Here is a 27,860-nt window from a genome sequence, read left to right on the forward strand (position 1 = left end):
CAAACTGTAAGACAGCAAAATGGAGTAGTCTGTTATATTTGTTATGAAGCTAAGACCATGCATGTCTGCAAAACTGGCAAACATATTGCACCATGTGAAATGAATTTCTTAAATAGGTTTTTAAAATTTCACTCACATACACACAACTTTCCAAATTTCAACCCAGTGATTAAAAAAATAAAATCACACAACTGAGTTGTAAAGCTCAGTATCAGGTATTTCCATAGAATCTGGTACCACAGTACTGAAAAGTCTTTCATGATAATGTCACTAATTACAACTGATGCTTGAATGTGACTGTTAGAGGCATGGTGGGAAAAGTCACATTCAAACATCAGTTGTAATTAGTGACATCATCATTAAGTGCTTTCAATACTGTGTGATTTTTCCACCCCACCTCTAACTATCACAAATACAGCATGAAACAGCTTTACCCAGATTTCTCCAAGATCCATCAGTACATGGACAGACTGATTTTTTTTCCCCCAGGAACCAAGTTACTGAGACTAAGCCTACAAATATCACATACACAAATAGAGACCCAGCTGTTACAAATGAAATAAAACAGGAAACAATTGAGTATCTCAGACCTTTTATAGTGCTAAAAGGAAGACAGTGACCATCAATTTTAAAATGACCGCTTTCCTCTAGTGATTTCTTCTTGTGAGCACATGGAGTAGCATTTGAGACTCCAGAGGAAACCATGTTCGGCTGTCCTTCACTAGTACAGCTTAATACAATATAGGCTTTTGAAAGAGGGATTTAAAATAGGGGCAATTAAAAAAAATAGTAACTTTTGATTATATAAACCTTCAAAATAGATTTGTTGACTTCAAGAGTGACAAGTTTTGCTTTTTGTTTAAACAACACATTATTTACTAGACAAAAAAAGAATTATCCCTCTATTAAGTCAACTAATTACTAAAAGTAACAATTTAAGGAAATAAAGTTTGAGTGTTTCAGAAAAAAATCTTCCTAGTGGTCTAACTGAAGAAACTACAAGCTTGCCATAACGGTTTAATTTATTTACAAATTTAAGCATGGTTTATATACACCTCAATTTACATAAGAGGGAAACTAGTATTACACTTTATATCAATATACATTGAAAGAAAAATGAAATAAAGCAAAGTGCATACTAAAATGAACCTTTATTATTTCAAAAACAGATGCCAAGCATGTCATATTTGCATGTTTTTGAATGCATATTCCTAAAATACATATACATCTGTAACCAATCAGTCTAGCAGCTTGGTATACTGTTTTAGAGCAAATGTCTTGAGGTTCTTCCATACTGCACTAGGGATGTCATGGTACTAAGTTGACTGAATGAAAACAACATAGTAAATAGAAAAAAAAAGTGGTATTGCAGCACTGGTTTTGAAAGGAAAGGAAAATGCATTCTCTACTAATAAAATTTTTTTAGCTAGCCCAATGTTATATTTACAACAAAATCCTGTGTTAATGTTAATTCTAAATTTAATTACCAATTTATTTCAAATTTTTCACATTTATTGGCACTATTATTTCACTATTTAACCTTAAATGTTAATATTCTAATAAAAGTCTTCTCTCTAGGAAAGAAAAAGTGTATAGTGTCTAATATTTTCTATAATTGTACAGAGAGACTCTTATAATCAGAAAGTGTTAATTTTCCTAAAAATTGTTTCCTGGATTTGGCAGTAGCATGATGCATATATAATGCTACTTGCAATAATTTTTGCTTGATTGTAACCTAGTTGCTAACGGTTTCTTTTAGACTTTCTTCTGGCTCTAGAACGTCAGTGAGTACTTATATGAATTAAAAGTTGTAGAATTTCAAGCAAAAAAGATTTATTTTTATGGAACAGGTAACAGGGAATGTTTTTTAAACCAACAAGCCACTTGCTTCTGAAGTACCCTTTTTTGTTGAGTAATACTTGTCTCCTCTTAGAAGAAATCTTTCACGGGTTTATCAAAAAGCCCATACACAATATTAGTAAAAACCAATTCAATAGTATGTCCAGCAGTATAAAAGCATGGCTATCGAATTACACCCATATATTGCTAACTTTATAAAGTTTGTGAGATAACCTTGTCAGGAGCACATTAGGTGTGACAGCACAGCATTTCCCATCCCTGGCACAGTTTTGTCAGCATGAACGCTACTTTTTACAGCATGGTCCAAAGAGTTTTAAACAGGTGTATCCCATCATTGCCCACATATCGTGTTGAAAATTTTGAATCTGATGAACATGTAAACTTTATCTTTTAAGAGTAATGAAAGTGCAATTAACAACAGTTCATCTGTTTAGGGAGCCCTGTATTTCCCTGTATTGGAGATGCACTGTGTATCCACTCATTTAACAGCTATGTTTGTTGCATTTCTGGAGCTGGAACAGTGTTTTTTTAAAACTGTACTTTATTGGTAAACATAAAATCATTACTGTTCTGTAACTTTAGCACTTAAGGGCTCACTTTCTACAAAATTTTATACTGTACATATTAAGATGGTACCACTTCAAACCCACCGATAGCAGCATAACCAAGGAAAATATGCTTGAACACACTAGAGCATTCACTTTTCTTTTCTTCCAATTTTAACATTTGACTGAGGTCTCCAAACAAGGTGGATTCGACCCTGAGATTTTATATTTCTGATTTTTTTTTCCTGTGGGAACTTACTTTATTCCTTGTCTCTCATTCTGAACAAAGACAAAAATTAGATAATTGTAACAAAAGCTCAAGACAATGCATTAACACTAAGAAATGTTATTAATACTATGCAAACATCAGGAAGAAAAAAAGCTATGCTGCATTCAGAGACCACTGCATTGCTAGATGTACATTCTTCAAATGATCAGTTAGACTCCATAAAGGAAGTTGTTATCTCACTTCTAGTTTTTTCCCCTCGAGAACTATCTGGATTTCTTTGGCATCCAAAGTCTCATATGTCAATAAAGCTTCTGCTAAATTCTTGTGTTCTTTTGCATGGGTCTTCAGGATGTTCTTTGCTCGTTCATATGAGTCCTAATATAAAAAGGTAAAAGTTTTTTTTTTAAATTCAGAACAGAAAACGATACAAGTACATTTTGAATTCAAAATACACCACTAAGAAAGGGTACACAACACCCATGAGAGATATCCTTTTAGTTCACTCCTAAGTATAGCTTTGATCTTGCAAAGACTTAAGCATAAAATGCTGCAAGTGCTTATGATTAGAGTCCCACAGACTTCAATGGCTCTCCTCAGGTGTGTAACTTTACACCCATGTTTAAGTCTTTGCCAGGATCAGGGTCTATGTGTGGGTTGAGGAAGCAATCCTGCAGACCTGCTTTGTGCTACTTTTTTTTTTTTTTTTTAAAGTAAATTTGGAAACTGACTGACTGACAAATCAGTATAATATTCCTCAAAGATTACTATTGAACATGTCAAGTTTTAAAAATCAAGCCCTGTGAGTTATTAGAACACAATAAAAGGGCTTAATAACTTTTAAAAATACTCATATTACACAGCTTCAAATTTTGCTCTCTCTCTCAAAATGTGCCCAGACTCCAAAGTGTCTAAAATTGTGGTGTTTTTTTTTTTAAAGTTAAAGCGTACCTTTTATCAATTCACTTTTAGACAATTTTTTTTAATTACTCAAAAAAAATTTAAGTTATGAGCCATTGAAAATAGAGGATTAGAAAAATATAGCAACACTTATCACAATGCTATAAATATATGTAATCTGAAAATCCCAATACACCATTTTAAATTAAACATAATAAATCTGAATCTCAAATATCAGCACTGTTAAGAGTTAGAATAATCATTTATATACAATATAATTTAACCCTCAAAATGCTAACCAGGAAGTAAAAATTTGAAAAAAAAAAATGGTACTAGATACCCTAAACTGGAACTCTGATCTGGAAGTCTCAGAATGACAAAGAATTATGTTCAATTACTTGACGGAAAGTTATAAAACAGTGTGAGAGTAACACAAAATCACCACCTATTCTAAAATAGGTAACTGGAAGGTATTCAGTGGAACTCCCAGATTAATTCATTGGAAATTACACAGTTAAAGCACAGCACCACTCTGAAGACAGAAGTATGTGTTAACATGGAATGCATCAGGTGTGCTTGGATAACAAAACCAACCCTGCATATGCCATGCTGCTTAAACATAAACCAAATGCAAAACTACTAACTCCTCCTCAAAGACATTCAATATGAAGAGACTGTGGGTTTTTGTTCAAATTTGACTTCGCGGCACCTTTAAGAATATTTCCATCCACAAGGTCAGGCACTATACTGTATATTGCAAAGAAACCAATATAATCAGTCATTCTTTATCTTTGTTCAGCCCATCTCTTAAATGGGATAAGTAATTGCGGGAAACAAATCTTACCTTTAAAAGTGTTCTTATTTCCTGTTCAATTGCAGACTGGGTTTCAGGACTGAGTTTCCCTGTATCTGTGTACGTCATAACACCAAGCTAAAGAAAGAAAATAGCAAGACCAGAAAAATCTTCCATTTCAATAAAAAAAACTGATGCTATTGCTATTTTTGTATAAGAGATGTACTACCCACCCGCCACCCACAAAATTGCTAGATAATATATACATCCATATTACTAAATCTGGCAAAAAGTCACAAGCCAAACAAGGTATAACGTCACTGCAGGGTTGTATTTCCATATGGTCAAAACAAAGCTCCCTTTAAGATTACATCTTAGTTGTGAAATAATTTTTATTCTTTTCAAGCTATCCAATATAATGCTGTCTCTTTAAAAGTCTGCAACAATCACAGTTCTCTCCACCCCCTTTCCCAATGTCAGCTGAGATTTTCTTCCAAGGAATGAATCTTTAAGATTATCTTCAATTTTTAGAACATTTATTTTGCTACAAAAATAATCTTGTGAGCATGCATAAGCAATACTCCCCCTTAGCAGACATGTGTTTGTTTAATGCAAGCGTATAAGTTGATATGTCAAATGTACAGAACTCATCAAGAAAACCCATTGTATGAAGGTCAAAAGACAAAGCTTGCATTTCAAATTATCCAGATCACTAGTTTATTGGGTTACTATGTCAACAGAATTTCTTGATCTCTATATAGCTTGATCTTTCATAGCTGTGTGCACATAAAAGGTGCAGAATCAGAGCAACTGCTATGACTCGGTATGACTAAATTTAAATTAATATGATCTTACCTTCTCACTCATTCCAAATCTAGTCACCATCAGCTTTGCTATTTTAGTAGCATTGTCGAAGTCACTGGAAGCACCTAGACATTAAAAACAAAATTTATGTTAAAGTTAACTAAACCAAAATTACATAAACTTAATATCCATTGACAGAAGATTCTTTAGCCACAGATCTCAACTGACCTGTTGTGATGTGATCACTTCCAAATATGAGTTCTTCTGCTACTCTCCCTCCCATACTAACATCCATTTGTGCAAGCAGCTGGGATCTAGTTTCACTCCACCTGTCATTTTCTGGTAGCAAAGATACCTATAAAATGTAGAACTTGTCAGATTAAAATAAAATAGAGCATAAAATAGAGCAGTGTTAGGGCTTCTGTTTTTTTCTGGATTTATTAATTTTATTTTTCAGGTAGTTTTTTTTTAAAGCAATTTTTGAGTTTTATATAGATGTCCAAAAATCAGGAGTTTTCAGGGCTTATTAGTATATATTGTAATGAGCAATCTCTTTGTAACACTCCTTAGTTCACTTTAATGTAGTACTGTTTCAAATTGCACTATGTTAAAGCACACTATGGAACCTTTAGTGCACACCAGCAGGATCTCCACGGACCTATTAAAGATCAAGACATTAGTGTCTTTAGAAATCACTCCCCTGTAGTTCACATTACTGCTCTGTGTAGACAAAGCCTAAATATTAAATAAATATATGGAGATATACCTATCTCATAGAACTGGAAGGGACCCTGAAAGGTCATCGAGTCCAGCTCCCTGCGTTCACTAGCAGGACCAAGTACTGATTTTGCCTAAGTGGCCCCCTCAAGGGCTGAACTCGCAGGTTTAGCAGGCCAATGCTCAAACCACTGAGCAATCCCTCCCCCGAAAAAATACAAGTAACTATTTTCATTGTTTATTGGATAAATGCCAATTTCTTCTCTGATTTAAAATACTTTTTTTTTTAATTTAAAGAAGGGTTTTATTGGTAAAATGTAAAACCAGAAGCCCTAAGCAACCTACATGTTGATATACCTAAGAACCAAGATCAGGGAACTATAAAATGACTAGTATCCCCACTATTTCCTGAATGTGTGCTCAGCACAGTTCAACTTGTCTGGAGGATATAGATTCATAGATTCCAAGGCCAGAAGGAACCATTGTGATCATCTAGTCTGACCTCCTGTACAACAGAGGCCATAAAACTTCCAAAATAATTCTCACATTCCTACAGCATCCCTTTTTAAAAAACATTCAATCTTGATTTAAAAATGGTCAGTGATGGATAATCAACTACAACCCTTGGTAAACTGTTCCAATACTTAATTACTCTCATTTTTTGAAATGTATGCCTTATTTCCAGTCTGAATTTGTCTAGCTTCAACTTCCAGCCACTGGATTGTTATACTTTTTGCCGCTAGACTGAAGAGCCCATTATGAAATATTTGTTCCCCTTATCAAGTTACCCATTAATCTTCTCTTTGTTAAGCTATACAGACTAAGCTCTTTGAGCCTATCACCATAAGACATGTCTTCTAAGGTACGTCCAGACTAACCGCCGAATCGGCGGGTAGTAATCGATCTCTTGGTGGTCAATATATTGTCTCTCATCTAGGCGCGATATATCGATCCCCGAACGCGCTCCCGTCAACTCTGGAACTCCACCAGGGCGAGCAGCGGTAGCAGAGTCGACAGGGGAGCCATGGCCATCAATCCCCCACCGTGAGGACCCAAGGTAAGTCGAAATAAGATACATTGACTTCAGTTACGCTATTCTCGTAGCTGAAGTTGCGTATCTTACATCGACCCCCCTCTTCCCCCACCCCCCCACCCCCCCCCCCCCCGGTGTAGACCAGCCCTTATACTTTAATTCTCATGGCTATTCTCCTCTCCAATTTACCAACATCCTTCTTGAATTGTGAGCACCAGAACTGGACACAGATTCCAGCAGCGGTTGCATCAGTGCCAAATACAGAGATGAAATAACCTTCTACTTCTACTCAAGATTCCACCCATTTATGCATCCCAGGATCACATTAGTTCTTTTAGCTACAGCATCACCCTGGGAGCTCATGTTTGGCTAATTATCCACCATGACCCCAAAATCTTTTTCAGATTCTTTGCTTCCCAACTTAGAATCCTTCATCCTATAAGTATGGACTACATTCTTTGTTCCCAAATGTATACATTATCCGTATTAAAACGCATACTGTTTGCTTAAGCCCAGTTTACCAAATGATCCAGATCATTCTGAATCAGTGACCTCTCCACTTCATTATTTACCATTCCGCCAGACTGAGCCATCTGCAAGCTTTATCAGTGACAGTTTTACATTTTTTCCCCAGGTCACTGATAAACGTTAAAACAGTGTAGAGGCAAGAACTGCAGGATCCCAATGGAAACACCTGCTCAATGACTATTCCCAGTTTACAACAACATTTTGAGACCCATCAATTAGCCAATTTTTAACCAATTTGGTGTGTGCCATGTTGATTTTATATCATTCTAGTTTTATTTTTTTTTAAATCAAGACGTCATGCAGGTACCAAGTCAAACACCTTAAAGAAGTCTAAGGCTGTTGCATCAACACTACTACCTATATCTACAGAACTTGTAATCTCATCAAAAATTATATCAAATTAGTTTGACAGGATCTATTTTTCATAAATCCACGTTGATTTGCATTAATTACATTACCCTCCCTTAATTCTTTATTAATCGAGTCCTGTATCAGTCACTCCATAATCTTGCCCAGGATCAATGTCAAGCTGACAGGCCTATAATTACCCATCTCATTCCATTAACCCCTTTTTAAAATTGTCACAACATAGCCTCCCTTTCAGTCTTCTAGAACCATTCCAGTGTTCCAAGACTTATTGAAAAATCAATATTAATAGTTCAACAACCTTTTCAGGCCAACTCTTAAAACTCTGAGTCGCAAGGTTATCTGGACTTGCTGATTTAAAAGTGTCCAACTTCAGTAGCTTGTGTCTAATATCCTCCAAAGATACTAATGGAATGGAAAGTGATATCAACATATGATGAGACTACATAATCTGGATTTCCCCCAAACACAGAACAGAAACATTTATTGAACAGTTTTGCCTTTTCTGCATTATTATTAGGGGCCCTACCAAATTTCAGCCATGAAAAACGCATTATGGACTGTGAAATCAGGTCTCCCCCATGAAAACTGGTCTTTTGTGTATTTTTACCCTATACCAGTGGTTCTCAAACTGTGGGTAGGGACCCCCTTTTAATGGGGTTATTGGGGCTGGCGTTAGACTTGCTGGGGCCTGGGGCTGAAGCCCAAGCCCAAGCCCCACTGCGAGGGGCTGAAGCCCTGGGGCTTGGGCCCCTGAACATGGGGCGGCAGGGCTCGGGCTTCTGATTTGTCCCCTCCCACCTAGCACGGAAGGGCTCAGGTGGACTTAAGCTTTGGTCCCCCTCCTGGGGTCATGTAGTAATTTTTGTTGTCTGAAGGGGGTCCCGGAGCAATGAAGTTTGAGAACCGCTGCCCTATACTATACAGATTTCACAAGAGAAACCAGTGTTTCTCAAACTGGGGGTCCTGACCCAAAAGAGGATCATGGGGGGGAGGGGTCGCAAGGTTATTGTAGAGGGGTTGCTATATTGCCACCCTTGCTTCTGCACTGCCTTCAGAGCTGGGTGGCTGGAGAGCGATGGCTGCTAGCCAGGTGCCCAACTCTGAAGGCAGCGCCCCACCAGCAGCACAGAAGTAACGGTGGCAATACCATACCATGCCACCCTTACTTCTGCGGTGCTGCCTTCAGAGTTGGGTCTGGACCCCTATAGTTACAACACCATGAAATTTCAGATTTAAATATCTGAAATCAAGAAATTTATTATTTTTAAAATCCTATGACCGTGAAATTGACCAAAATGGATCGTGAATTTGGTAGGGCTCTAATTATTATAGATAATACCATTTCTCCCTAGTAATGGACCAATACAATTGTTTCTAATATATTTTAGAACTCCTTATTGTCCTTTACTGTGCTGGCCATAGATTTCTCCTTGCGTCCCTTATCAATTTCTACAATTCCTAACTTCTGATTTATATTCATTACTGTCAACTTCCCTTTTCTTTAAGTTTTTTTTTTTGTTTGTTTTTACAGCTGCCCTTCTGTTCCCCTCTAAACCAGGTTGATCTTTTAACTAGTGCAGCCTTCTTTTTCAATTGGCGTTTTCTGGGCATTTAGTAGGGTGTTCTTAAATTATTCTCAATTATCACTCAATTTTCCAATTAAATTCTTCCTCCCAACTGATTGGGTTCATGATTGTTTTCAGCTTTGTGAAATTAACCCCAATAAAGCACAAATATATATATTACTGGTCTGGACTTTACTCTGCTTGCACATTATAAATGTGATCAAAGTCATGATCACTTATACCTAAGCAACCATTAATTTTTAGTTCTGTGGTCAGTCACTCTGCTGGATCATGCCTTAATACAGAATTCCTCTGTGTTGGCTGCAACACTTGAGGATGTTTTAGTACTGGCAGTAGGAGACCTCCAGTGTATGTTACTCAAATGATGTCCCCCAGTCTCAACTTTCTTTCCTTACATGTTGCAAATAGGTGCGTAAGGCGGTGGGCATCTTGTTCCCTAAACTGATTTGGTGGTCGATAGCAGACACCAACTAATATCCCATCTTGTTCTGTACCTGTTTGGACACTGGTCCATATGCTTCTGGATCAATGTGTTACACTAGCTTGGTAGGATATTAAAAGGCAAATATACACCATAGGGAACACCTCCCTTTCTATTCAAATACCACCCAGCTCAGATTTCAAAGGACAGGATAGAAATGTCAAAGGGACACGGTCTGTCCTAAAAGAAGAGTGAGCTAATTATTGAAGTTAGCAATCTATTTTAGACACAATATCTTTGGAGAAGCACTGACTTGATACAAGGAAGTTTCTATAAAAAGGCAGCTTTGCCTTTAAGCTTTCTGGGATTTTCTGGCTGTTCTAGAAGAGAAATGGACCAATACTAGTTCAGAATCACATCAAGACTTAATATTTCCTCCTTGCCTGTTTGAACCATTATTGATGGCTAGCAGGTTTGAAGCTAAGGAGAAGTCTGTCTCTCTAACCCAGATATAGGAAAAAGGAACAAAGTAGAAAAAACAATTCAGAAGATTTTTCTCTTTAAAAAGCTTATTTTTATATCTTATATACATTAGTTCATTAAAGTAGTTTTGCAATATCATGATGTGCCTTTTATGTCACAATGTTGCTGCGAAATTCCTTGAAAGTGCGAAAAGGTAACTAGTATAATTGTTAGGCTTATTTAAAAAAAAAAAAAAAACTCACATGTCCAAGTGTTGGTCCTCGGGGCATGATTGTAGCTTTGTTGATTGGCATTGCATCTTTGGTATAATATGCAATTATAGCATGTCCAGATTCATGATATGCTGTGATTGTTTTGTTTTTATCATCAATTTCTACACTTCTACGTTCAGGTCCTTAAAAACATATGAAAAGGAAAAGAATAATAAAGCTGCATAACAAGCACATGACATTAACTATCATTCAACATGTTTACACACACAGAGACATGACTGACATTTGAGGACTACAGTGAAATAAGAATCAAATTATTGTCATTAGATTTGTTACTGGGAGGAATTTTCAAAAAGGCTCAGTATTGGCCTAACTCTGCTCTCACTGAAGTCGATTTGACTTTAATGGGAGTAATGTGAGGATAATTCCAAGTGCTTTTGAAAATTTCAGTCCATCAAGTATAAATAGATCAGAAGATGTTTTTGGATTAGTATATGCCTGAGGCATCTAAGTTTTACCTCACCATATGCAACTCAAACTAAATCTTGCTCCAGGGTTCTGATAATCTACCTCCCTTCTTTACAAGGAAGAAGCATATCGCCTTTATTTGATCCTTTGCCTCCCATTTATTTTTAAAGTGCTGACAGCATACTCATTATTGTATAAGACGTTGATTGAGACAGTCCTTGCCACAAAAAGCTTGCATTCTTAACAAATCTCAGACAATCTATTTTAAACTGTGATTAACATACTGTGAACCCTCTGATCCAGATGGGTCCTATCCAAAGTTGGAGTGAACAGCAGAAGGCTTTTGTACAGCTATAGGTCATCCCCTTTACCCTCATCCTCCCCCAAAGCCTCAGTCATGTCACAATAGCATGCTTTACCTCAATCCAAAAATTGTCCTAACTGTATCTATGGTATAGTCTGGCTGAGTACATTACAGACGGTGCCACTGTTTGTTTTTTTACACTATTTGAATTTGTGAAAGATTATTGCAGTAGGTTGGAAACATGTTAATTTCTTCTTAACTTCGTAGCTTCAGAGCTTCTAAACACCCAAGCACGTTGGATATAATGATTCAATTAATTGCCTCTAAAAGCCATTAGCCTTTATAGCAAGAGTAAATTTCCCAATGTAGCACACTACCACACAGAGCATTTGCTGTCAGTATCCGAACCTGCCATGGCAACTACTATAAGCTTTGACCTAACTAGATAACATTACTGTACTTGAGACTATTACATTATTAGAATATCATTTAGGTTTGCATTTGAAAGAATCCATCTCAGGCCTTTCTAATGTACCCACCATTGTAGCTGGTAAGCACTAACCTAAAAACATCAGTCTAATTGAGAAGCACGTAGTTGAAACTGATAACAAAATGCAATAAACAAACACTACACTATCTTAAAAACTGTTAGTCTTGCATATGAAAAGCCTACCCATGAGAATTTTGTCCTTTGAGAATTCCAGTTCCTTCATGGTTACCATATCTTTCCCATCAACAGCTGCCTTTAAAGCAGCTTGGTTCACAAGATTTTCTAGCTCTGCTCCAGAAAATCCTACTGTTCCTCGCGCAATTATTTCTGGATCAAGAGCTGTGTGAAAAAAGAACAGATATTGATGATACCTATTACTTCCTTGCAAAGAATTTTTTTTCTGTTTATCTAACAATGTCAAAAACAGGTTAGACATTTATATGAATGAGAATGCCTAGTTACAACAGTAAATATTAAAATAAACAAGTTTTAGAAGGGATATGAAATCTCATGCCTCTAACCATTGCAGATTAGAAGGAAGCTCTGCTCAGGGCAGGTTGTCCCATAACTGTCTATTGCAGGGTTTCTTGCACCTTCATCTGAAGCATCTGGTTCATGTCACTATTGCTGACATGACAATGAACTAGATCGGGGTTTCTCAAACTTCATTGCATCATGACCCTTTCTGACATCAAAAATTACTTCACGACCCAAGGAGTGGGGACCAAAGCCTGAGTCCACCCAAGCCCCACCACCCTTGGGGAGGGCAGGGGAGAACCAAAGCCCCATCTCCCCAGGCCAGGGGGCCAGAGCCAAAGCCCAAGGGCTTCAGCCCCACAAATGGGGCCTGTAACCTGAGCCCTGCCGCCCTGGGCTGAAGTGCTCAGGCTTGGGCTTTGCCTTTGGCACTGGACCCCACCAAATCGAAGCCAGCCCTGGTGACCCCATTAAAACAGGGCCACAACCCACTCTGGGGTCTGGAACCATAGGTTGAGAACCACTGAACTAGATGGACCAAGAGTCTGAAGGCAAAAGATGTCATCCCATGCAGCTAAATATTTATACTTACATTGATCATACTTTATTTTATTAAGGTACCATTTCAGAATTTCTGTTCGACCTTTCACATCTGGCCTTGGAACTGTAACTTGCATGTCAAAGCGGCCAGGACGTATTAGAGCACTAAGAGAAAGAAAAAAGAAATTTAGTAAATAAGATGTGCTTTAACATTTGAAGATCAATGCTACTGACAGAGTGTTACAGCAGCATCTAATTTTCTTAATAAAACAGACATTTTGTGAAGACTTTCTCCCAGGAACACACCTCTCTCTCCACTTATCTGTACACTGTGGAAAAAGCGGATGTAGGTGTTCGTTGCTGGTTAACTTTAGCAGAAAGCAATTTCTATTAATCTATCAGGAGGTACAGTAATCTTTTTGTTGTATAGAATTACTGCCAAAAACTTATATGCGGCTAAGGGGTGATTCTTTACCAAGTTGTCAATGCATCATGGAAGACTGGGCACCCAGCCATCACTTAGCACATTTTTTACAATTCTTACTAGAACACGTGGTAATATTTCCTCTAAATCAGTGGCTCTTAAATGTTACAAATTGGCCGGTCTCTACAGCTTTCCAGAGAAAAGTAACCTCAACATTATTTGTAAAATCTGAAGATTATCACAACTGCATATACAGCCTGTAGCGAGGCGGTGAGCTACCCCACAGCCCCGCTGAGGGCCGAACCTCCCCTACTACCAACGTGGGCGGAGCCACCGGGTCCGGCGCCCGCCCCTCCGAGGTCACGGCCCCGACCCGGAAGTATAAAAGCCCGCCTGCAGAGCTCAGTGGAGGCCAGGCCGGCGGAGAGAGCAGACGTCCCTGGCCGAGCTCCCGCTTGGGAAACAGCCGCAGGCCGCAAGCGGCCTGCTGACTCACTGGGCCGGTCGAGCCTACCTCTCGCCAGGTACCCCGAGGAGGACTGGCCAAGCCTGCCCCGTGCCAGCTACCCCGAGGAGGAGCCAAGCCTGCCCCGTGCCAGCTACCCCAAGGAGGAGCCGAGCCTGCCTACCCCGAGGAGCCCATGCTGGTGGAGAGCACCGACGACACTAAGACGGCCCAGATACCATACGAGGGGGAGTGCGGAAGTAGCCCGGGGGCAGCCGACCCCAGTCTGGCTGCTGCACTGCCAGAACCGATGTCAGTGTGTTGCGGCCAGGATCCCCACTGAGAGCAGCAAGTTTCCGTCGCTGCTAGGGCCCCAGGCTGGGACGCAGTGGAGTGGGAGGGCCTGCGTCCCCCCTGCCACCCACTCCTTGGGTGGCAGACTCCCCCCTTTTTCCCTGGCCTAGAGAGGCTGGGGGCTGCTACAAACCCCGACCCAGCCCCTGCTTAAGGGCCTGGGCCTCTGATTGACTATTTGCTACTGACCCAGCCCGGCTTAAGGGCCTGGGCAGCTGATTGACTGTTTGATTACTGCCCCAGCCTGATTGGGGCTCGGGGCTCTTTTCGGACTGTAGCAAGGTGGTGGGCTACCCCACAGCCCCGCTGAGGGCCGAACCGCGGCCCAAAACTACTATACAGCCCCCATCACTATAGAATTGGAGATTTAATACACATTTGTGAGACAGGTACATAAACTTCATACTTACTTATCTAATGCTTCAGGGAAGTTTGTTGCACCAATAATAATAACTCCTTCATTAGGCTTAAAGCTTCAAAAAAAAGATTTAAAAGGATATTAGTTTACAAAGTTAGATTCCTAAGCATTATGAAATTTCACTTAAAAAAAAAAATAAAAAACAAGGATTGCCCACTTTTTAGCTAGTTTACTACTTCTGGTTCTTCTCTGGGCCAGCTGCAGTCAATTGGTCTATCAGAGTGTGGAGTCCGACGAGGTCTGAGCCACAAACATAGCCACATCAACCCAATGATTGTCTTCATGTCTCCTCTACCCACCCATCCATTCCAGAGGACATAGCTCTGGAGGCAATCAATTGATAGATCATCATTAATAGGGAGAGTATGTCTTTATTTCCTAAAACGGGACTTAAAATTTGGTCTAAATAAGGGGTATTTTTCATCCCCCAAAAAAATCAAACCTCTGTTTTGAAAATTAAAGTATTTTAGGCTTAATCAGTAACAAAAATAGCTTTGTTAGGTTTATGGCTTGAATGAGTTGATGTGAAACATCAGGTACATTTTCATCCAGACCCAGAGTTAAGCACTATTACATAAAGACAGATGAAGGAACATTCCAAACCTGCACTGCTTGTCAAAGTGGCAAGATGCAACCAAGCTCCCTAGGTCAAGTCGGGAAACAGTTTTTTTAGCTCATCCTTGAGGACAAAATGCAGGTAGTAAGCGCTTTTCAGCTTAATACTTCTATCGGGGGGGGGGGGTGAATTTAGATTTTATTTGGTTTAAATCCTAGAAACACTGTTCCTAGTTCTCAAGGTCTGTATCCCAGTAAGAACACCTGCCAAATGCATCTACTTGAATCAGAGGAAAAGGACAAAGCTAAGCAAAGCTGGTGCACATAGTCCTTCTGGAACTTACTAAGCCAGTGCCCCCTGGGGCTAGAGGGGAAGGGATTATTCAATCCTGCAAAGGGAAAGCAACATTTCCATGAATACTTCCCCTTTCACTGGTAGCTTTAATTCCTGCTGGGGCTCTACAGGCACTAAACCAGCTAATGCTCCAACTTCGATTTCTCATCCCCCTCCTTCATCTTTCACCCTTTTTCTCACTCTCTCTTTTTTTTTTTAAAGCTAGGGTGCTCACACGCATGCACATACACGCACCATCTCATCTGCTTTGCCACTTCAACCTGGCCCTCTCGTATACTTTCCTACAACAGAATTCTTGGCTCTACTGTTCTTGCTAGCATAAAGTGTGATAAAATTGGTTATAGGTATTATTTAAATTGTATAACCTTTAATCAAATCTCAATTTTGAAGAGATTCTTAACCTCAGCTTTAAGAGAGGGAATATCTCATTCAGGTGTTTTAAAAATATCAATATCAAAATATCAAAGAACAAAAATATATGTACCCATCCATTTCGGCAAGAAGTTGATTGATGGTCTGTCTTGAGTAGGGATGCATTGGAGACTCAATTCTCTTCCCACCCACAGAATCCAACTCATCAATAAATATAACACAAGGAGCATTTGCTTTTGCTTCCCCTAACAAAGAAAATAGCTTAAGAACATTTGAAATAAATGTATTTCATATATACAAACTATATCCAATTTTCCCTATTATTTCAGGATTCTATTATTTCTATTCTATTACTCCACTATTTTAGGACTCAATTTTTTTTGCCAACTGTCACCAGAATTGCACTTATTTCAGTCAATGAACCAACGTATTTGGGAAAAAGTGACCAAAGATTAAGAAATTCATGTTTTAGATCACATGCACACAAAAACTGTTTTTTAGGGTAAGTAGATGTCAAATCGTAACCCATTAAAACAGAAGACATTGTCAAGTTTGAGGAACTTAAGGTACAATACAATAGGTCAACTTTATCAGCTCTCTCACAGCAAAGGTTTCACCTTCAGAATTACAGGTATTAATTAACTGACCGCTCAAAAGCGATAGTTGTGGCCTTAAAAAAATTCCCCAATAATCTAACATTCAGACCACAAATGGGTGCACACACACTAAACATCACAGGTTGGCTTTATTTTCCATCTAAATACCATCTGTTCAGGATAACTTGTAACTACACAGATGGCAAGGGGACTCCAGCAAAATGACAAGTGTCAAGGCAAAAAGTCAATATTAGGCCTTAACAGTTTTCATAGTGCCTCTTTAAAGCTCACGCTCAGAGGCTGTTGATGGAAATAAGAAAGGGGATATTGAGATGTTAGCACTGTATGGGCCTTAATTTAATGAGGAGAGGGAGAAGTGAATAATCCCTTAATATATTTCCTATCACAAAATATTTTCTCCAATTCTTCAGACATCTGGAGATGAAAAACGGACACACCTTAAGTGAATTCTTGCTTCTGAGTATCTTTGAGGCAAGCATTACAGGAACATTTCTATTAAAAACTTAGACTTTATAAAACCTTGTGTTATCACAACTTCAGTTTTGGCCAAAAATTAGCCCACTCTGACGATAGACAAAAATATACTAAACAAGACAAATTAAACTGATTAATCAGATTTTAAATGGTATAAAAAAAAATAGAAGCTAAACCCAATTATATTTTGAACTGAACGGGATACAGTCAACTTGACATCTACTCAATTTAATAAATGTTATACCACCTAGCTTTTACACAGCACTTTTCATCAACAAATCTCAAAGCACTTTACAAGGGAGGAGGTGGTATTCTCCCAATTTTACAGACTGGGAAACTGGGACACAGAGGTGAAGTGACTCATCCAAGGTCACCCAGCAGGCCCATGACAGAGCCGGGAAAAAAACCAGCTCTCCTGATCCCCAGTCTAGTGCTCTTTTAAAGAAGCAAAGTTTAAAGTAAAAGAAGTGAGTTTCAAGTAGTACACCTGTGCCTAATTCGCCTGCCAGTTTGTAGTTTTACCATTTTCCCCACTTTTAAAAAATGTTTTTTCCTCTTGCTGTGTAAAAGTCACAAAAAGGAGAAAAATACTATATTGTGGAAAGAGTGAAACTGGCTACACAAAAGTCTTGTCAAATTATTGTTTATTACAGCATGGTAGCATCCACAATATGCTAAGCACTGTACACACATTGAGGAAGACATATCCTGCAACATAGCACTTATATTTTAGAAAGAAAAGAAAAAAAAACAAACAGACAAAGGATAAAGGCAGGCAACACAAAACATAAGGAAAGTGTCAAGGTGAAGACTGACATCTTGTTAGTTACATTTTGTTTATATTTTGTTTTATTTAAATTAAAAAAGTTCTTCCTTAGGCATTACTAAGGTTACGATTTAGTCACGAGTATTTTTGGTAAAAGTCATTGACAGGTCCAAGGGCAATAAACAAAAATTCATGGCCCGTAACTTGTCCATGACTTATACTAGAAATACCCCCTGACTAAATCTTTGGGGAGACCACTGCTGTGGGGGACTAGCTAGGGGGCCACTGCTTGGGGAGGGGAGCCATGGGGGCCAACTGCTTCGGTGGCCCTGGGGTCAGCCACACTGACCACTGCAGAAGTCACAGAGGTCGCAGAAAAAAAATCACAGTATCCTTGACTTCCGTCACAGACACGAAGCCTTACTCATTACATTTAGTAATGTTAGGACTTACTTGTGACAACAGTGGCTAAATAATATTCCAGACAGAATTATGATTTTAAGTGAATGTATCCCTTTGTCTATGAAAGACTGAGGTATTAAATAACTTACCAAGACATTTCTACATGTGTTGGAAATAGTTTAAATTAATGTTGAAAGTAGGTTTCTGCAGTTCATGGCCACTCATGAGTCCGGTTAGTCTCATTCATTTCAATGGAAAACTGGCCCAAAGTGGAAGTGTATTTTTTGCCATGAGACATTGCTACTTTTCAGCAACCAGTACTTTATGCAATTAACATATGTACTCCTGACACTTTTAAATAGCATCAGCAAACACCCAACTTAAAGTGTTAAAGGAATAGAAAACAACTGAACTGAAAAATGAACTTACTAAATAGATTTCGGATACGACTGGCTCCAACACCAACGAACATCTCATCAAACTCTGACCCAGATGCATAGTAGAATGGAACATCAGCTTCACCAGCCACAGCTCGTGCAAGAAGGGTCTTGCCTGTACCTGGTGGTCCAACTAACAAAATCCCTGAAGAAAGATTTATACTATCACAAACAAACTCTGTTATACAGTAGTTCTCTCATACCTTCCAAGTCTTTAAAAAAAATCCTTACAACTAGCTTCAATTAGATCTTAATATTTAATTTCAAATATTGCTTAACCAAGATTTCAACATGGTTGCAGCACAGCAGGACTTAGATTTACAGTTGATCTACTTATACTTTGATCCAAATTTGAAGCATGGAAACAACAGATCTGTAAATTTAAAAAGAAGCATATTGCCAAATAAAATCAGAAATCTAGATACAATAGTGTATGATACTATCATTATTGAAATTCTACCAGTGTCAACTTTTTGATAACTGTATTTGGGAAAAATACTTCAACAGTGCTGCCCTTTCTTACACTTAAGAATTTTCCCCGTTTAAAAAGACAATCTACTATGTATGTTCTGTCATGGTCCTGTGACTTGTTAAATTATGAATATGATCAACAATATGATCTCTATAAAGTAGGGTGGGTCAATGAGACTCATTTAAATTTTATAGAAGATTCAAAGCCTCTATACGAATTAAAGAGAAGAACAAACATAACCGTTTAAAACATAATTATAACCATATTTCAAAAGTCAGATGAAAATAATTTGACCTAAACAGATCTACAAATTCCCTTTTCCTCTGTGTGAGCAAACAACTGCCATAAACTTAAGGCCAATGTATATTAGACAACTGAATCATTTGAAAATGGGTTTCAGTTATAAGTCCTCCTAAACTGTTCCTGAAAACAGTTCAAGTGGCAGCACAGACGTGGCAAGCCCATTTCACACCCCTGAGATTTGGGTGTGGTCAAACTCAAGACAAGTTCCATCAAATACTAATTATTCTTGCTGAAATGGTGGTAACCATTGTGCCTAGTCTAAACCATTTTCTATACCAGTTCATGGCAATGAGGAGAGGTAAGCCATTTTCAACAACTGTTCAATTTCCTAACAGACTAACTTTTAGGATGAAAAGAACCATTTTAGCCTACTAATTTCTTCAACTTTTTTTTTAAACTCATATAGCCTTCCATTTATTTGCTGAAGATTCTCGTTTCTCACATTTGGGCTGAGACAACACAAGAGTTCTGGGGGAGTTTCAGCAAAACTGGCTGAGCCCTTTTAAAGTTAGAGCATAAACATTGCTTCTTTTTTAAACATATTAAGATTCTTGTTTTAACGTAGATGGGTTTTTAAGCTATAAACATGCCACAGATTTAACCCTCAATGAGCACAAATGCCTTTGATATGATCAAAATTTTGTTCACACAGTTACAAGTGACAAAGACAACACACATCCACCATACACAGTACCAATTTTACTACTTAAAAAAACCCTAAGTTACCTCTCAAATCACAATGGGGTAGGACTCTTGGCATGGAATAGATACATGCTACACTGCTGCTGTACACCACACTGGTGTAGTCTGAAAAGTCGAAATGGCTGAGAACTTAATATCTGGATGATGATAGACAGACAAGTCCAGTGATGACTGAATCTGGTAATATTCTGAACAGGGAGTTCTCAACCATTCTGGGAGCTGTATCCATTGCTTCACTCTGACTCAAACATTCAAGGCTTCAGAGTGACATTCCAGGAATCTTATTATATAAGTTAGCAGACGACATTCTTACCTTTTGGAAGTTTACCTCCCAGGACAGTAAATTTCTGTGGATTTTTCAAGAATTCTACAACTTCCTGTAATTCCTGCTTAGCTTCTTCCACCTACATATTAAAATATGCCAGGAAATGTGACAAAGTCGTTATAAAACACTGCAGCTATTTTGATACAGTTACAAATAATTGTGAAAGTAGTCTGTGCTAGGAACATGAACAGATATGTTCAGATTGCAGCAATTGTTCACACAAAAATGAAGCAAAACAACGGGCTGGGAAAATGCATTAATGCAGTGTAGTCCTTAATGCTTCAAAAAGAAAGCAAAATATTTTATATTGTCCTCACGATACAAAAAAAAAAAATTCCATGACAAAGCAAAGCATTACTGAAGTTTTCTCTAATGAGACTATCACAATTATTTATTTCAGATAAATCAAAAATTATTTTTGCAGTAGAGATGCAACAGGAATTTAGAGCGCAGGTAAATAGCTACCCATTGAAACTGCTCCCTATTAAGTAGATTAGGAGAACCAGAAACAAACGCATTCTGACTTTTTAGCACCTAGAGTAGCCTTCTTCAGTGGTAACTCTGAATTAGTAGAGACTGCTGTCCTTACGCATTCATTCCCAACATCTGGTGATGCTTGTGGATGCAGACATGTCACTCACCACAGAGGCAACAAAAATATACTTATGCTTGGCTACTATAGTTTGTGAATGTTAGTTTGTGAAATAAGCTATTCCAGGCACCAGTAAGATAGATCATACTTCATGGACTTCCCCTTCAATCCATACTGTCTACAGAAAACAAAAATCAGTTGGCAGCTACTTACCTGGACTCTAAAACCTCGTTGCTTCTCTACTAACTATAGAACAATTTGGAAATGCCATGCTGGTCTTCACTTCCTTGCTTTTCTAGGTTTATCATTCATCCACAGTGCAAACCTAATTCTATCATTCTATAACCAGCCCTGTAAAAACAAGACTTTTAGCCATGGGCTACCACTTTTGGAAAATACCTGCAAAAACCCATAAGTTTTCAGGTTCATGGTTTGGCAACAAGCGATCCATGCAAAGCTAATTTTTGAACTTACTCCTTTAACATGTTCAAAGGTGACATTTTTCATCTGAATAGGATCAACTGCTGCATCAAGCCCAGATGTTGTCCGAAAGCGTACTGCATGCAAACCAGAAGGGGGGGGGAGGGTTGTTTCAGTTTACAAGATGCCATTTAATTCCAAGACTACATATATGTTTAATGGATATGCACATTTAATCTGCCTGTGTTATGTCATCCATATCTTTTTTTAAAAGCAATGTTTCCATTTACAAGTGTCCAGCTAGAATAAATATTTTAATAGCTTCATTTTGTAGAACAATTAAGGTTTAGTTTTTTCCACAAATATTTAATAGCTATATGAACTGAATTCAGTGGTTATGAGAGATTAACCAACTGCTTTTTGGTTCATTTTAGAGATCATTCCTCCATAGCTCAGGAGGAAGTCCTGTCTCCAAAAAAAAAAAAAAAATACATGGGTAGTTGTACAAGCGTCCCCACAATGCCTCAACAATGAATCTCACCTCTCATCCAGAGGTTCCACCCCTAAGTATGGAACTGTAGTCCAATATTGATACATTCAGCCTTTGGCCATTCAAATGAGATAGCGAACAAGCATAAATTTATGATGGTGCTTTTGGCAATATAAGCACCTGGTCATTAGAAGCTAGGTGAGATCACATGAGAACCACCAAATGGCAAACGTTCTTTTCTCACTACTGACCTGAATGAGAACAGATCACCTAAATTCTGGGTCACATTACTTATTCTGCTCCCTCTACCCTCATTTTCAAGAGTTTTATCAAGAAAGTCAAGAATTGACAGAGTATCAGAGCAAGAAAAAAAATTACTTTACACATTTGTAGTTATCTTTTGAAGTGCTGAATGCAAAAGCAATAAATATTGCCTAAATTCCTTTTGTATTTTGAAACATTACCTTAAAACAATCACAATACAAAGTACAATACACATTTTACTTAGTGTTCAGGTTGAACAAAAAGAAACTGAGTAAAGTGAAAGGTTAGAGGAATGAAAAGTTAACAAACCAGTATCAGAAAAGGAGCCTTTACCAGATAAAAATGGGGTTTTTGACAAGCCATATATACCAAGCAGTAACAAAACAAGGAGAAAAAGACGTGTTCGTCTTAAAGAATCTGTAAAAGAAAAAAAGAAAAAAATTTTAATAGGATGAAATAAACTACTTTCCAAATAACAGAATGCGATGGTATTACGTTAAAGCAGCTTACCATTTGTTCTTTGCGTGAGTGCCTGTGCTTTCAAAAAGCCCTCAGCAAAACCAGTTTTAAATGCATCTTGATGAGCTTCAGGTACATTTTTTGTTTTCACTAACTTGTCTAAGCTTTCAACATCAGATCCTCGGTCTCTCAAAAGGAGTCCCTAAACATACATTGCATACTAATATTACTTTGTATTCATTTTGATAGAGACACAGTTTTCATGCAGAGCAAAAACGATAGTGAATTGGCTTCCTAACATATACGTTTTTCAATGAGGAACTGTCAGACATTAGCAATATTGTTTTCAGTGTACAAAAATGTTATACAGTACAACATCAGAGTTACAAACACCTTGGGAATGGAGGTTGTAACTTTGAACAAAAATGTTATGGTTGTTCTTCCAAAAGTTTACAACTGAACATTGACTTAATACAGCTTTGAAACTTTACTATGCAGAATAAAAACACTGCTTTTAACCATCTTGAAACAAGCACAGAAACAGTTTCCTTACCTTGTCAAATTTATTTATTTTTTTAAACATTCCTTTTTTTTATTAGTTTACATTTAACACAATACTGTATTTGGGAGGTTTTGTTTTTGTTCTCTTTTTTGTGTCTCTGCTGTCTGCTTGCATACTTCTGGTTCCAAATGAGGTGTGAAGTTGACTGGTCAGTTCATAACTTTGGTGTTTGTAAATCTGAGGTTCTACTATATGGGGCATCTGTGACAGAGTAGCTATTCTAGTAACGAAATTTTCTGGCTACTTCAAGATCTGGGTTTACTGCATTAGATTTCTGCAAGTTGTCTTCCTGGATTAAAGTTACCTCCTGTTCAGGTAAACATGCTACAACATTAAAAAGACATTCATCACCAAAGTAGCTATTCTTAAAGCAGTTACAACTGCTATAGTACAAAAAAGCACCCATTTATAAGTGAAACCACTCACTGAACTTCTGCACATAGGAGTGCTTCACTGGTCTCCAAGATACTTTTAAAATAAATTACAAAAGAAAAGTCAGAAGCAACATTTTATTTTGTGGTTAAAAATTTACTCTTCTAGATTTTCAACCTGCTATCATTACAAGAATTAATGGATTTAGGGATCCTTATATCAGCAATAGTAAAGCAAGTCCTGGGTGCAGGATAAGGAGGGGGAAATGGAATCCTTTCAATTCACTAAAGTTATAAGATCTAGGAAGATTTTCCTTTCAATAAGTGAGAACATTACTGATTATTCAGTAACTTAAGTCTTCTATTTCTTCACAGTAGTCATGATCTCAAAATGTAGCTCTTTGTACTTGCCTTTACAAATGAAGGGGATACATTTTCTGTTTCTGCAAATCGTTCGGACGTCGACTGCAGACGTTTTGCTCTTGATTTCAAAGTCTTAAAACCCCGAGACTGTATGAAAACTTAAACAAAAACACTTTCCTTTAACATCATACTTCCTCTTTAAGCAGAGAAGGAATAAGGTGCGTCAAACAAATCAAAGTTACACTATGTTTGTAGGTTCTTCCTCTGTCTTTTCTCCAAAGCCTCTTACATATGATACTTTTTGTTTTTATTATTTATGCAATATACACCTCTACTTCAATATAACGCTGTCCTCGGGAACCAAAAAAATCTTACAGCGTTATAGGTGAAACCACTTTATATCAAACTTGCTTTGATCCACCGGAGTGCACAGCCCCGCCCCGCCGGAGCACTGCTTTACCGCGTTATATCAGAATTCGTGTTATAACGGGTCACGTTATATCGGGGTAGAGGTGTATAAATGACTATACTAACAAGGTGCTATGTGACAAGAATAAATTACCAGTCATTTCAATTAGTCTTAAAATTTTATCTGAGCCTTTGAATGGCTACACTCACTCCAAAAAGGCTCTTGCAACCCAAGTTCCCCAATTAATACTAAAGTCATTCTGAATCCCTCAGCATACTTAATGAAATGAACTGCAATCCTAATACAAAACCAAAGGAGCGTGACACAAGTTACACCTTAAGAAAGATTTCAGAGTGGTAGCCATGTTAGTCTGTATCGGCAAAAACAACGAGGAGTCCTTGTGGCACCTTAGAGACTAACAAATTATTTTGGCATAAGCTTTCCCACGAAAGCTTATGCCCAAATAATTTGTTAGTCTCTAAGGTGCCACAAGGACTCCTCATTATCTTAAGAAAGTTCACTAGTACTGATATCAGATTGAATTTACTTAATTGACTCAAAAGATGAGGGGATTTAGGTCCTCTTCACTAACATCACTTAAGAATTTCACACCTTAAAGCAAGGTCTACTCGTAAGAATAGAAGGCCCTTAAGATGACTTTTTAAAAAGTAAAGTACCAAATTCAAGTAAGTTTGCCAATATTTGCTGAATGCCCCCATTACTCAGACTAAGTAGAATTTCCCAGGGGGAAAAACAAAGCCACAATGTAAGTTAAAAACATGTTAACTGATCTCATGAGGTAGTTTCTTGCTTCATACCTGGCCAGCGCTGAAGGTCTGAACACACACTCTGGAGGGGCCTGGGATGCTGTCTATATAAGTAAGATGAGCGTAAAGTACTAAATACATCCATGAAACCTAGAAAAAAAATATTCCATAACATAAGCATGATTTCCATTTTAGATACAGGATATTTCACACTAGACTTTTTACTTAGTCTAAGTTATTCTTAATTATGTTGAAGCCAAATGTCTACTTTATTTATATCTGGTCACGTGAAGTACCATCACAGAACAATAAAGAAACCATTACTAACAACATATAGTGGGAATTATTGAATTTCCTCATTTTGGAAACTCTCTCAGTACACAAGAATCCTTTTAATTTTAGAACTTCCAGGTGAAAACAAATATTCCAACTAAGATTTGAGATCCTGCAACTGCATGGGAAAATCTCAGTTATCTCAGTTATTTCTGTGTTGAGACTCATTTCATGAATTAATTTAAAAATAAGAAATGTACAAAGCATTAATACATTTTAAGACTACATTAAGGTATATTGGATTTGTTTAATAGTTGTAATATAGCATGGAAGCAACAAGAAGTGGAAAAGGGACAACACAGCAGGAAATGTATCAGCAAATACCATTTCAAAAATGTTAGCTACTGTGAATAGATAGCATATCACAAGCATGCCTTATATCCATTGTTCAAAATAGCAAGTGGCTCTTTAATGTGTTTTCTGCAGCTCTTTGCAGCACATGATATTAAAACACTGTGTGATGTAATTATTAACCAATCTAAGTTAACAACCAATCAGGATGCTTTTACTATATTATTAACCAATAAAATAATACTTGGTCAATCATTTTGCTGTGAGAATTTTACATATAAAAAAATCTATAGTAAATGAAACGTTGAATTCACACTACTGTGGCTCTTTGGGGTAATGTTGATCGCTAATTTGGCTGCTGAACCACTGAGGTCTGAGTATCACTGGTTTAGTGTCATTGAAATGCATTGTATTGTTAAGAAACTGATTTCAACATCTCCATTAGGCAGGCTTCAAAGGTGACACAGATATGGTCCACAAAATGATGATCAGGGGACCATGAAGTAAAAAAATATATATATATTTGTGAGCACATGTTCAAAGAAGGTATTTATATAAATTGGTTAAATCTAAGGATTATTCTGGGCCATCTTCTTAAATGTAACTAAACGGTATATTAAAACCCAAAAACGCTTACATTAATGAAACATTAAGGTAACATTTTAAATGCTCAAAAGCCTGGAAATGCAAAAGTTAGAGTTAAATGTACAACCTTAATTGTGCACCCTTGTATGTATGTATTACTATACAATCTTTAATTATGAGCACATATTCTTCAAATAATAAACCATTTCCCACATCTTTATAAATAGATATATTGCTAAATCTTTTTGGGGTATCAACCTAATGTTCCTCCATAATATCCAACAGTATAAGTTATACCAAAAAGTACAAATGAAGTTGTAATAAGATGTAAGAGTAACGATGAAAAGCAGTATGAGCTGGCATCCTGCATAAGTGTTTACAATTTAAGTGTCTACAATTAAATTGTAGAACTTTCAAAGCTCATGGTCAGCAGTGCTTCATTAACACAGCTGAATTTGGCGAATCCTATTCGACTTACCCTGCTATGAGGAGGGTGGCAAATCGACCGCCGCGGCTCCCCCCGTCGACGGCGCTTACTCCTCCTGACGAGGTGGGAGTAAGCGCATCGATTCAGGGATCGATTTAGCCGTCTAGATGAGACGCGATAAATCGATCCCCGAGAGATCGATTTCTACCCGCCAATCCGGGAGGGTAGCGTAGACTAGCCCTTAGGCAACTTTATAAATCACAGCCTTAAAGTTTAAGAAATAAGTCAGGATAAATCACTAAAAAGCTAGCTAAACTTCTACAAAAGATAGTAAAATACTCCATCTTGAATCTTGGTGGTTTATTTCAGTGACATAAGAACATGCTGTTAAACAGAACTTCTACAAGAAAGAAAAATAAAATATATTCTGCTTTCAGCTGTTACAATGAGCTTGCTTCAGTCCTGAAGCAGTTTCTACTATTCTAAGATTTCTTTCCCCTACACTGGAATTTTAGCAGTTCTTCGGCCTGTCGCAGGGCTCCTCTCCCACTAATAGCTCTGCCCAGGGCATGTCTACACTATAAACGTAAGTTGACCTATGTTAAATAAACTTACAGCCACCGCAACTGCAGTGGTTCACGTCCACACTGCCCTTCTGTCAGTGATGCATGTCCTGTAGCGCTTCCACCAACTTAAGAGGGGCAATGTGAGGGAGTGAGAGCCAGGACTCTCAGCTCCGCACACAGCTCCCTGCCAGGAGCCCAGCTCACCCCTACCCCCTGCTGGGAATGGGGAAGCCACACTGGGCTTCTCAGCTCCCTGCTGGGAGCCAGGCAGCTGCACTGTGCTCCAGGCACAGAGCTCCCCGCTGGGTGCAGCCACGCTCTCAGTGGGGAGCAGGGAGTCAAGAGCCCAGGGGGGCAGCCCAGATCTGAGCAGGGAGCCATGAACCTGGGTGGCAGCCCAGCTGGGAGTGGGGAACCAGGACCCCAGGGACAGCAGGGCTCCCTGTGGGGAGCGTGGGTAGCAGCCTGAGCCAGAAGCCTGGGAGGCAGACTGGCTTGGAGCAGACTGGGCAGCAGCCCAGCTGGGGATCTGGGAGCCAACTTTCTTATCAATTTCACAGCTCCAGCAGAGCCTTGAAACTGACAATGATTGTCAATAGATGCAAGTAACGCAGCGTTTACAGGGACACCTCATCGCCCTAACTACACCAACATAAGCTCTACGCCTCTTGTGGAGGTGGAGGTATCATGTCAGTGTATTAGGGCACTTACATCGGCGGGAGCAAGGCTGTAGTGTGCACACTGACATAATTAGGTCGATGTAAGCTGCCTTACATCGACCTAA

At 38.3% G+C, this 27,860-nt stretch overlaps 1 protein-coding gene across 2 annotated transcripts in view; it reads right to left on the minus strand.

Moving 5' to 3' along the window:
- Nucleotides 1–1,004: 1,004 nt before the first annotated feature.
- The window catches only part of YME1L1 (YME1 like 1 ATPase), a 38,600-nt gene continuing 11,744 nt past the window's right edge, over nt 1,005–27,860 (minus strand). Inside the window, exons 4-19 of one of the 2 annotated variants that reach the window (XM_005290924.5) lie at nt 24,926–25,024; nt 23,747–23,856; nt 22,454–22,604; nt 22,277–22,360; nt 21,244–21,326; nt 20,166–20,256; nt 18,368–18,520; nt 15,792–15,924; nt 14,390–14,452; nt 12,809–12,921; nt 11,923–12,078; nt 10,508–10,659; nt 5,357–5,483; nt 5,180–5,253; nt 4,376–4,462; nt 1,005–3,009 (exon numbers count right to left, since the gene is read on the minus strand). In XM_005290924.5, coding sequence (XP_005290981.2) covers nt 2,866–3,009; nt 4,376–4,462; nt 5,180–5,253; nt 5,357–5,483; nt 10,508–10,659; nt 11,923–12,078; nt 12,809–12,921; nt 14,390–14,452; nt 15,792–15,924; nt 18,368–18,520; nt 20,166–20,256; nt 21,244–21,326; nt 22,277–22,360; nt 22,454–22,604; nt 23,747–23,856; nt 24,926–25,024 — 1,820 coding nt within the window. In that variant the 3' untranslated portion in view covers nt 1,005–2,865. Of the gene's footprint in view, nt 3,010–4,375; nt 4,463–5,179; nt 5,254–5,356; nt 5,484–10,507; nt 10,660–11,922; nt 12,079–12,808; nt 12,922–14,389; nt 14,453–15,791; nt 15,925–18,367; nt 18,521–20,165; nt 20,257–21,243; nt 21,327–22,252; nt 22,361–22,453; nt 22,605–23,746; nt 23,857–24,925; nt 25,025–27,860 lie in introns of both variants that reach the window. The other variant, XM_005290923.5, reaches the window with a different exon arrangement.

Source organism: Chrysemys picta, chromosome 2 (assembly GCF_011386835.1).
Source record: "Chrysemys picta bellii isolate R12L10 chromosome 2, ASM1138683v2, whole genome shotgun sequence".
Lineage (NCBI taxonomy): Eukaryota > Metazoa > Chordata > Testudines > Emydidae > Chrysemys > Chrysemys picta.